This window comes from Fundulus heteroclitus, chromosome 16, assembly GCF_011125445.2.
Source record: "Fundulus heteroclitus isolate FHET01 chromosome 16, MU-UCD_Fhet_4.1, whole genome shotgun sequence".
In the NCBI taxonomy this organism is placed as follows: Eukaryota; Metazoa; Chordata; class Actinopteri; order Cyprinodontiformes; family Fundulidae; genus Fundulus; species Fundulus heteroclitus.
Window position 1 is genome coordinate 24,862,417 of NC_046376.1, and position 10,934 is coordinate 24,873,350.

Consider the following 10,934-nt stretch of genomic DNA (forward strand, 5'->3'; position numbering starts at 1 on the left):
AGAACAGTGTCAAAATCACACTGTTTTCCTTGTTATATCTGCGAGGACAGATATAACTGTGAAGAAATGTTTCATTTATTCTTCAAGTTTGAAATAAATACAATGCCAATTAAACCATGTAGTTGTAGGATATCTGTCTTCTATACCTGCTGAACATAAAAACTCCGTGCAGATAGATCCCAGTCCAGTTAATTTTAACGCAAGAACTTCTTGCTGCAAGGCAACGTTACTAAGAATTGTGCTGCCACGCAGCCATTGTAGGAACCATAGATTTTATCTACCTATTTCAGTAGGAATGTTATTGGTTATTTATTCAAAATCATGGGAATTTTTTTAGTAGTATTAGGACAGACCTCTGGAGAGAGGAAAACTCACAGCACAACTTCAAAAACTGGCAATAAACCATCCATGTACTGCAAAAAGCATCTATGGTATTTACTAGATCAAAATTATCAGAATTTGTTTTGAAATTATTATTATTATTATTATTATTATTATTATTATTATTATTATTATTATTATTATTATTATTTACAAATAGTGTGTTTTATTATCTGAACTACACTGAGCATAGGTAAATTACAGTTCTACCAGAACCAGAAAGAGAGCTCACATCACAGCGTTTTTAAAGCCTTTGCGTTGGCAATCTGTGTGTTTTAAAGATGATATTTAATAGTTAATCCAAAGTCACAGAGAAAGTAGAGCTGAAAAACAAAGCTGATGCAGCGTCTAGTCCAATTGGCTGAAATGTCATTGGAGCAAAATGGTACTCAGTAGTTTGTATGCCCTCACATGCTTGTATGCATGCCTGACATTATGCATGCTCCCTATGAGGTAACGGGCATGCCTTAGGGTTGCACGACCAGGGCATTAATGAGCTGGACAGTCCGAGGTGTAACCTGGTGCAGTCGGATGGTCCTAAACATAATGTCCCAGAGATGTTTCACCGGCTTCCACACTCAGGGGAGAGTGGAAGCCGGTGAATGGTATTACTTTCATCATCCTCCAGGAATCTCCTGCCATAGCATACTGTTGCCACATGAGGCGGAGGAACCCAGGACTCACTGCAAAATAGGCCGAAGGATTCCTGGGACTATTCAAACTTATTTTAAGATAAACAGAGAAATCTTCCAACGAAACATCCTCTTGCTTTTAGGTGGTATTTTATTAGCTTACTTCATTTCAGTCAAATGTTTTAATTATTTGTATTGTTAATGTCTTTGTAACTTTTTTTTTTTATCAAACCAGATCTCTCTTGTAAATGAGGGATCAATGAGACAACCTGTATAACTAAAGTTTAACTGGTAACTCATCCCCAAATCAACTTTTATTTTGGCAAAATCTGTAAACGTGGAAACAGTTTTTGGGCTAAGCCCCTGATGATGATAATGTATTGCTCTGCCACGCTGCCGCCCGTGCAACCTCTGGTAGGGTCCAGGTAATGCTTCATGCTACCAGTAGTGACATTCACTCTGATCTAAAGCAAAAAATAAAAATAAATACTGAAAAGCAGTCAACACAAATTGAGGTTGCAAAAAGTTCCTGTGGCCTCCACCTGCCAAACCATTCCTGTTTCTGGGATCGTCTCATTGTTGCCCCTTTAGTGCACCTGTTGATAAATCCATTAACACCAAAATAACTGGTGAGATTAACAACCCCCTCAACCTCTGGACCGACCAGATCAATACTCCAGAGATGTTTTAACGGACTTGATATTATACTCTGATTAAAAAAAGTGTTCCATTTATTTACATATTTATTTATTTATTGCAGTGTATAAATAAATGATCAATATGACAACGTTTTAAAATGTTATAGCTTTACAATTACATTTCGTCGTGATACTATTTCATCAGCTGTCAAGCAGTGTTACAGGGTTATTGCACGACTTGTAGCTCTGGCACCTCTTCCTAGGGGGCTGGCTCTGCCTTTAATAATATGAACAATCCCCCTCCTTTCTATTGGTCCGCTGCCAGGAAATTGTGAACAAAATCACGCTATTTGCGAACACGGGCTTTAAGTACACGCCCACTCACAGTCACGCCTTCTGTGGCTCATATTATTTAGAAAACGTTCCTATACAAAACTCTGACGTCTCGCCGTTATGTTATCTTTATTAACATGAGCTTTAGCGGCTTGTAGCTTGGTTATTCGCGGCGTGGCGCAAGCGTGTAAAAAGATAAACCTTCCTGTTGCGGAGTGTGTTGGATAGCCCGTAGTCGTCACAACAGTTTTTTTTTTTTTTTTTTTTTTTTTTTTTTTTTTTGCAGAAGCTGGAATTCAATACTATAAAAGTCAGCACCGAAATGGCATCGCTAGCAGCGGGGCATGAGCCAGGCATAGCGCCGGGCTCCGGAGCTCTGGCCGACGCTTTGGTCCCCGCGAGCATATTCGCCCCGGACCGCGGAGGATGCGGGGAGGAGGACGACGACGAGTTCCTGGAGGACGGCGACCTGACCAACGGCGAGCCGGAGGACCGGAGGATTGACTGCAGCAGCAAGGTGACGCCAGGCCCCGGACGTAGCGCTGCTAAGCTAACACGGTCGAATGAATGAAAATGTGAACGTTTCTCGCACGTAATGCATTGTTACCGCGGATATGCCGCGGCGTAGCTGTTGGGCCCGGAGGTTTTGGGTTTATAACTTTGTGTGGCAACATGTTGGATTTGGTGCAGCTTTTTTTTTTCTTCTTTTTTTTTTTTGCTGACGTTTATTGAAATAGTTAGCCCGGTGGCTAACGTTAGCTCCAGCTGGTGCACGAGCGCGTAAACCCAAGGGAGGGTTGTTATTATTTGCGCGTCAATGCACATTTTTTTTTAATTATTTACCATATGTTAACCTGGAGGAGGATGCCGGACATTCTGGTTACATAAATTGTTTGACCATTACCCAGGCATTAATGACGCTCGACGATCTTAAAACCCCCAACACCTGAATCTAGAAAAACAAACACATATGACGGGTTTGTCCTGAAGATATGCATCATCGGCATGCTGCATCAATACGAAGCCCCGCACTGTCGAAATGGACAGAAGAGCTGACATGATGTAATCCTGATTGTTTGACTAAGAGAGAAAGCGGTATTTCCTGGAGGCATCAGACTACACGTTATAAAGGTGTAACGCAGTGTTGCTTCACATATCCGGTATTGTGCTGACGTTTTACTCCTGGCAGATTGGTGGGACATTTATTGACGTGCAGTATTGTTTTGCACCTGTGTTATACTACAGTTCTATAAAGTCTTAGTCTTGGACCAGCTGTGTGATTGCCGCCACACTAATGGCAGCATGTTTAGTTTATCAGGGACGACTGTGCACCGATAGTTCTGATCACATAGCTGTAAAGCTGTTATCGCTTTTTAAACGTAAATCATTCAACAAGAAGTAATTAAAAGCAACAAACTGACTATAAAACGTATTCTCTGATCGTAGTTAATTGAGTCTTTATTTTGTCCTACTTATTTTACCTCTTCATTGTTTTATAGTGTGCTTTTGAACTTGAATGTTTTATAATATCGACAGTAAACTTTCTCGAACCCTAAAGATAGAAAGGATTGCATGTTTGGAGCAAAAGCGCATCTGTTAACATCTGTTAGGCCAAATCAACTTTTAGTGTAGTAGAATGGAAGATTTCATGCCAGTGTCAGCTGTACTGTGTAAACGTGTAACTTTGAAGTGTTTCATGGGAAGAGCGGCAGCTGGGATCCTGTATGTGTATCAGCTTTGAGTGCCCCATTCTCCTTCTACCCTTTTTTCTTTTTTTAGATATATTTCAAATATAATTGAGCCCATTACTCAAGAAAACAACAAACCTGAGTAAATATTTTCTGCACGGATCAATAATGTGTTTTTTTTTTTTCTCCCTCTCTTTCTCCTTGAACCCCAACAGCTGGCCCTTGTGAGCCCCAACGGGGAGCAGTATGACTCGTTACTCCGACAGCTCCGGGACAGGATGGAGGAGGGCTGTGGGGAAACGATTTACGTGGTCGGGATGGGCTCTGGTGAGAAACGCACCGGCGCTTTCTGCCAATTACACTTCCCCATGCATCTCCGTTCACGCCGCGCAGTTCGGAGACGGCTCATTTTACGTCCTCTTGCGCAGATGGCGGTGACTGGGGTCTGGACGAGAAAGACATGGAAGCGTCGGTCGCCACAGTCCGCTCCTTGTGCGAGCAGCTGGACTCAGACCTCATCCCTCTCAGAGAGCGCAGCGAGGCCGCCGGGACGGTGCGCGACTACCTGATCCGGAGGCGTGTGGGTGAGCTGGACTTCCTGGAGGTCAGGTCAGTAGTGGACAAGTCGCGGTAACAGCCAGGATGCAGACGCTTTGTCCGTAGGCTAGCAGGGTTTACCCGGCGTTCCGCTGTCGGGCGTGTCTGAAGCTGCTTTAGTGCTTTTGTGTCCCTTCAGAGTCGCCGTGGTGGGGAACGTGGATGCCGGTAAGAGCACTCTGCTGGGGGTGCTGACACACGGCGAGCTGGACAACGGTAGGGGTTTCGCCCGGCAGAAACTTTTCAGACACAAACATGAGATGGAGAGCGGCAGGACCAGCAGTGTGGGCAATGACATCCTGGGGTTTGACCAGGAGGGTCAGGTGAGGGCTAGATAGGAGAAGTGTGTTAGTTGTGAGAATCGCTTCAAGAAAAAAAAAAAACAGATTCCTTAAGAACCTGTAAATGTGTAAATGACCAAGTGCTGCCATGTTTGTAGTTCAGTACCTTGTGAACTGTTAACAAATAACGATCTATCGGGTGTGTAACGACACGCCAGTCTGTTCTAAAAATGTTCGGCACCTCTCTTTTTAGTTTCAGTGTTTGTTGAACAAATGCATTGTTGTTAACCCAAAAGACGGGGAGAGCGTTTATGCGCTGAACCAACGCCACGACGCTATGATCCGTCATGCATCCTTAAAACGGCGACACCAAAACAAAGCCGGCGTGTCTCCCAGCTCCCTCTAAAGTCTGCTGTTTGAAGAAAATTCAATTTTTTTCTTCTTCTTCATTCAGCTACAGTGACATTAGAGTAAGAAAGGTGGAACAAACCAAAGCTTTACGTCAGCGTTTTTCAACAATATCTAGCTCCAGCTACACTAACTGACGTGACGCCACCTGGCAGTCGATCTCGGCGGCTCGTCGGTTACTGACCAATAGGCCATCGCTATTTGTCCCAGTGAAACGGCCCTTTGCATTACGAATGCGGTGCGGTCAGAGGGATTTCGTTAAAAAACGTCGGTAAAAATGGTTAAACATCAGTGGGGAAAGTACAATTCAGACACGCGTGATCAGGAAAATTTAGAGGGTGTTTATCCCTTTCCAAAAACCTAAAAGGAGTTCACTGCAAAAACGGATCTAAAAATAAGTAAAGCATTCTTAAAATTTGTGTTTCTGTCCTAGATTTGAGCAGGTAAAAAACATTATCTTCCCATGGTATGAGTATTTTGACCCCTAAAATAAGATTATTAGACATCATGCACTTGAAATAAGACGATGGAGATGAGTTGTTCCTATTTTAAGTGCAAAACTCTTATTCCATTGGCAGATCATCTTATTAATCTGCTCAAATCAAGGACAGAAACACTAATTTTAAGAAAATCTTATTTATTTTTAGTTCCGTTTTTGCAGTGTTTTTAGACTCCTTTTAGGAAAGATGGATATAGGGCGGACTGTAGGAGCAGCTGAACAACAGTGATGGAAGGGAACTACTGCTTGTTCGTCTGTACGAAGGTAACTCAGTTTGAGTTCATAAACATTGTATGCCTCATGGTTGAATTAAAGGGTAATCCTTGACGCTTAGTTCTGCCGTGTTTTGGAAATATGTATGTTGCATAAGCTGAATCTTTGTCAGCTATCACTTAACAAGACAGATTTTTCACTAAGCGTTTAATAAAGTGCGTAAAGTAAACTTTGCACCCCTAATATAGAATTTCACTGTAAATTCCTTCCATGGATAGATCAATGGCAACAATGGTGTTTAAACTTGGGATTTAATGTCAATTTGTCCATCAGGACCTTGAAATAACTTCACTGATAAGATTTGTTTGAGCATTTTTGTTCGCCTTAACGTTGGCAGATAAGGCAAAAATGCATCTGGTAACGCTGAGCTTCACCCTCACCGCCATTACACTATCTTTGTTGTCGGAGGTTAGAGGGTACGCTTCCGCGCGGCCGGAGCGATCTTCCAGTTGGCGTCACGTCAGTTCCTCATTTGATACGACCGAATGCAAACATCACTCGTACTCCTGCTAAAGTCCAAACTGGCTTCCTGTAGCGGTCAACCAGGCCAGAATCCAGACAGCAGACGTTCCCCCTGACCGCTCTAATGCTGCATCTAAACTTGTACGCTGGATCGTCTAGATCAGAACAACTAGGTAGTAATCTCATTTTTGTTTAATTTTTGAGTGCTTATTTAAAAATTCTTGAACACCATTGACTTTGGTTTTATTGCTGTATAAAACATCTATCCAGACATTATCCTATACCTGATGATCCTTTACTAATTAAAATAAATTCAAACCAAATCTCCAGTCAGTTCTACATAATGAAATAGAGTTATTTGCAAAAATCATAAATTATTTTCAAACTGCCGGCGACAAAAGAAATTATCTCGACTAAAACAACCTAAAAATCTAGCGACCCGTGACGTTGAAACAGCTACATAGCACACTGTGATTTGTCTTCTGCACCGTTGGTCCTCTATCCTCTCCTTACTCTGGTACCCCGTCTGTCTGTGCCCAGGTGGTGAACAAGCCCGACAGCCATGGAGGCAGCCTGGACTGGACCAAAATCTGCGAGAAGTCCTCCAAAGTCATCACTTTCATAGACTTGGCCGGCCATGAGAAATACCTCAAAACCACCGTGTTTGGGATGACGGGACACCTTCCAGACTTCTGCATGCTTATGGTCAGAAAGCAGAAACCTTTTGCTTTTGCCTTTTTATTAAGAAAGAATTTCAGTTTATGAAGAATTTAGGCTTTAGATTTCCCGTGTGGAGGTTTTACTCTTCATTTCAGTGTGAAACAAGACTGATATCACTAAATAAGCTCCGATTTTCTGTTTTATTCTTCCCGTTTCACCAGGTTGGCAGTAATGCAGGTATTGTAGGGATGACCAAAGAACACCTGGGCCTGGCTTTGGCTCTGAACGTGCCAGTCTTCGTAGTGGTGACCAAAATAGACATGTGTCCAGCCAACATCTTGCAAGGTTAGTTTCCAGGAATGCAAGGAGCCTTGTGTTGATTATGATCAAAGTGAAATTTTCACTTGCTTTGCATAAAACTTTGTGCGAAACGTGCTTCCATCTAACCAGAGACCTTGAAGCTACTCCAAAGGCTCCTGAAGTCTCCCGGCTGCAGGAAGATCCCCGTCCTGGTGCAGAACAAAGACGACGTGATAGTGGCAGCCTCAAACTTCAGCTCAGAGAGGTAACCGAGCCTCTCTGCGCCGCTCGAAAGAAGAAGTTGGAACTAAGCTGCTTGTTTGTAACCCCGCGTCTGCGTTGTTTCCTGGCCAGGATGTGCCCCATCTTTCAGATTTCCAATGTGACCGGGGAGAACATGGACCTGCTAAAGATGTTCCTCAACCTGCTCTCCTCCAGAACATCGTACAGAGATGATCAGCCTGCTGAGTTTCAGATAGATGATACCTATTCTGTACCGGTAACCCCAAACGCTGATGAAATTAAATTGCTGGATGTAGTTTTAAACACATTTTTACCTAGTTTGATTCCTCCTTAACATCCTGCTGTTCTCGTCTTCTCTCCAGGGAGTGGGAACTGTAGTATCGGGAACTACCTTACGTGGGCTCATACGTCTGAATGATACCATGCTGCTGGGTCCGGATCCTCTTGGAAGCTTCATCCCCATCGCTGTGAAGTCAATCCACCGCAAACGAATGCCGGTTAAGGAGGTTCGAGGCGGCCAGACGGCCTCGTTTGCTTTAAAAAAGGTAGGGAGGGAAATTTACTCCTCATCATCTACTGGAATGAGTAGCTGGGTTTTATGCCGTGCAGTTTTTGTAGGTAAGGTGATTGAGAAATCTTATGTTGTGTCTTAAACATGGTTCAATGATTAAGCACTGTATAAAAGCTATATTCTGTCTTTCCATGCATTTTTCTCTCAAGATCAAGCGTTCGTCTATTAGAAAGGGGATGGTGATGGTGTCGCCAAAGTTAAACCCACAGGCAACTTGGGAGTTCGAGGCTGAAATTCTGGTTCTGCATCATCCCACTACGATATCGCCCAGATACCAGGCAATGGGTGGGTAACCGTAGCACTGAGAGGCGTCCGAGTACACATTTATACTGGTGCAGAGAGTGCATTGCACACATTATTGCACACATTTTTATGTGTGCAATGCACTCTACAATCAGGCTGGTGATAATGTCACCAGCCTGATTGTCTAGTGATAGGAATAAAAAAATTTTGAAATCCGAAAGTGAAGTCCTTTGTTTTCTGCCTGTTACTGGCACCACTTAATAAAATCCGTTTTTCAGAAAAGCAAAGAAAAGGCCATAAAAAGTCTGTTGAAAGTTTACTGCATGGCAATAACACAGAAAATATGTGAAAGAATGAAATTTGTTCAAATGAAACCAAATTTTCCTTCTTGGCATTTAGGGATGTTGAAGCTGTCCACTTCATTGCATTTTACAGGGATGTTATATGACGTAGTGGCACAAAGTAGAGCTTTTTTTTCCTTTTTTCACAAATAATCTGAATGTGTTTTCTGTGAAAAAGTTCAAATTAAATGAATACTGTTGCAAGGCACTACGGTTAATTTAGTGTGAGGAGAGAACGTGGACTGATCTGTCTGCCGCCTGTTTTGTCCCTCATGCAACAAACAGTCCACTGTGGTAGTATACGACAGACGGCCACCATCTTGTCCATGAATAGAGACTGCTTAAGGACAGGAGACAAGGCCTCAGTCCACTTCCGCTTCATCAAAACCCCGGAGTATCTTCACTGTGACCAGAGGCTGGTGTTCAGAGAGGGCCGCACCAAGGCTGTGGGAACCATCACCAAGGTAGAACGGCTGCACAGACACTGTAGAGCGTAGGTTTAACTCTTATGTAGGAAGGGGGGAAAAAAAAAATCTGATTTTAAAGTCTTGTTTGTTTGTTTCCTTGTAATCTTTGCAGCTGTTGCACTCCACCAATAACATGCCAACAAACTCCAAACCGCCACAAATCAAAATGCAGTCCACAAAAAAGGCGCCTCTCAGAAAAGAGGACGGCACCATGGCAACCGGCGAGGATGCGGCAACGATAGCGCAGCCGACCGCTCAGAGCGCGTCACAGCCGGTGAGTCAACGCAGATCCGGGGACACTCCCAGCTGTTTAAATCTCGCACACATTATGCAGATTTCTGCCACTTCTTAGACGTGAATGATCAAGTCTAACTTCCTAACATCGTTCTCCTCCTTTCTGTCCCCAATTCATCCTCTTATTTATTTAATCAATGTCAATTTATTTTATTTTCATCCCAAAACTTTTTGCCACACCGTCCCTCCTTTTATACTCTTGACTCTTCTTTGCTTGCGTGGCCGAATCCCAAAGGGGGAGGGAGATGATGACCCTCAAATAAAAGAGGGCAACAAAGAGAACAAGGTAAAAATGTGTATGAACAAGAAGAGCGGGGGCCAAAAGCACAGCGTTGAACTAAAAGCCCTGTAACGTGATCCATGCATGGCCTTTTGTCACTGTTTAAAGTAGATAATCCGCGCTGCCTAACGCTGTGTTTTCATTGTCTGTCCTTTCCAGCCAAAGTCTGGAGGAGGTGGGAGGAGAAGGGGTGGCCAGAGACACAAAGGAAAGGTCCAAAATAGCAGCAGCACCAACTTAATGGCGTCACCCTCCGCGACAGCAACAGGAAACAGCTGAATTGTCATTCTTCCATCATTTCACCAAGTGTCATTCCACAAACCAAGATAGATATGTTTGGAGCAAGATAGTCTTAAACCTTGCCTCTCCATACCGGTTCATCTTATTTTTTTTTTCTTTCCCCTTGTCCTGGAAGTAAGACTGCCTCAGTTCTGCGTCATTTACGCATTTTAATGTCAGCTGCCTTCCCCGGTTGGCAAAGTTTGTTCTTAGGAAGCAGTGAGGTGTTACAGGTCAGTCTGCCTGGATGACGAGGTGTTCAAGTTTCTATATGTCGTTGGATCCGGTCCTTTAGCTGCTGACAGCAAGAGGCGGGGGCCGGTTCTAGTGAGTGCAGCTATAATTTAAACCGCCTCCTGCATTCCCTGTGCGTTTACGACAAAAGAAGTTCTGTTTATACTTCAAATGTAAATTTGTTGTAAAAATTGGAAATTTGAGTTTGTACAAACTGTATGCAAATTGCAAATGAATGTAGCAAGAGGGTAAACTATGATCCAAAACTTAAGCTATGTTAAATAAGCTGTGGATTCGTTTTAACATTATCCATTTGGCACACAAGCAGGTTTGCTGTTAGATGGTTGGACAATATTTAACCTCACTTACACTCTTAGATTCAGTCGTATCCGTCCTGCTTTTACCTGCTTGGTAACCTTATATTTATAGCGTTAATACAAAGAGGCACATTCGTCAAAGCAGTTGCTAATGATTATAATGCTTTACCTGTGAATCTAGTTCCGTGTGTTATTGCCTGTTGCTGTTCGTGATGATTTTAAACATTTTTCTGGAAAAAGAATAAAAATTAAAAAAAACTTCAGCAGTGTTGCTTTCTAATTGTGAAACTTATAATTAAAACATTCTAAAATAAGTCAACTTTTCTGCCTGAACTATATTGACTTCTTGAGCAACTTTGCTAACATTTGTTTTATCTTCAAAACAATCATCAAACTCAAGACTTATCAATTTTGGATGTTTAAGCTTTTTTTTCTCGTTTAGAAGTGGAAACCTCATCAATGATTTCTAGTGTCTAAACAATTGTCTCCAACATTTTAAAGGTGAAATAAACT

General features: G+C 42.7%; 1 protein-coding gene across 2 annotated transcripts in view; it reads left to right on the forward strand.

Moving 5' to 3' along the window:
* The window catches only part of LOC105939434 (GTP-binding protein 1), a 55,412-nt gene extending 45,008 nt beyond the window's left edge, over positions 1–10,404 (forward strand). The window contains exons 3-16 of one of the 2 annotated variants that reach the window (XM_036148201.1): positions 2,271–2,501; positions 3,888–3,999; positions 4,101–4,281; positions 4,409–4,592; positions 6,733–6,897; positions 7,074–7,197; positions 7,303–7,417; positions 7,507–7,651; positions 7,758–7,940; positions 8,116–8,251; positions 8,836–9,014; positions 9,130–9,291; positions 9,547–9,597; positions 9,751–10,404. In XM_036148201.1, the coding sequence (XP_036004094.1) occupies positions 2,271–2,501; positions 3,888–3,999; positions 4,101–4,281; positions 4,409–4,592; positions 6,733–6,897; positions 7,074–7,197; positions 7,303–7,417; positions 7,507–7,651; positions 7,758–7,940; positions 8,116–8,251; positions 8,836–9,014; positions 9,130–9,291; positions 9,547–9,597; positions 9,751–9,870 (2,088 nt within the window). In that variant the 3' untranslated portion in view covers positions 9,871–10,404. The remainder of the gene's footprint in view (positions 1–2,270; positions 2,502–3,887; positions 4,000–4,100; positions 4,282–4,408; positions 4,593–6,732; positions 6,898–7,073; positions 7,198–7,302; positions 7,418–7,506; positions 7,652–7,757; positions 7,941–8,115; positions 8,252–8,835; positions 9,015–9,129; positions 9,292–9,546; positions 9,598–9,750) is intronic. The other variant, XM_036148202.1, reaches the window with a different exon arrangement.
* Positions 10,405–10,934: the final 530 nt, after the last annotated feature.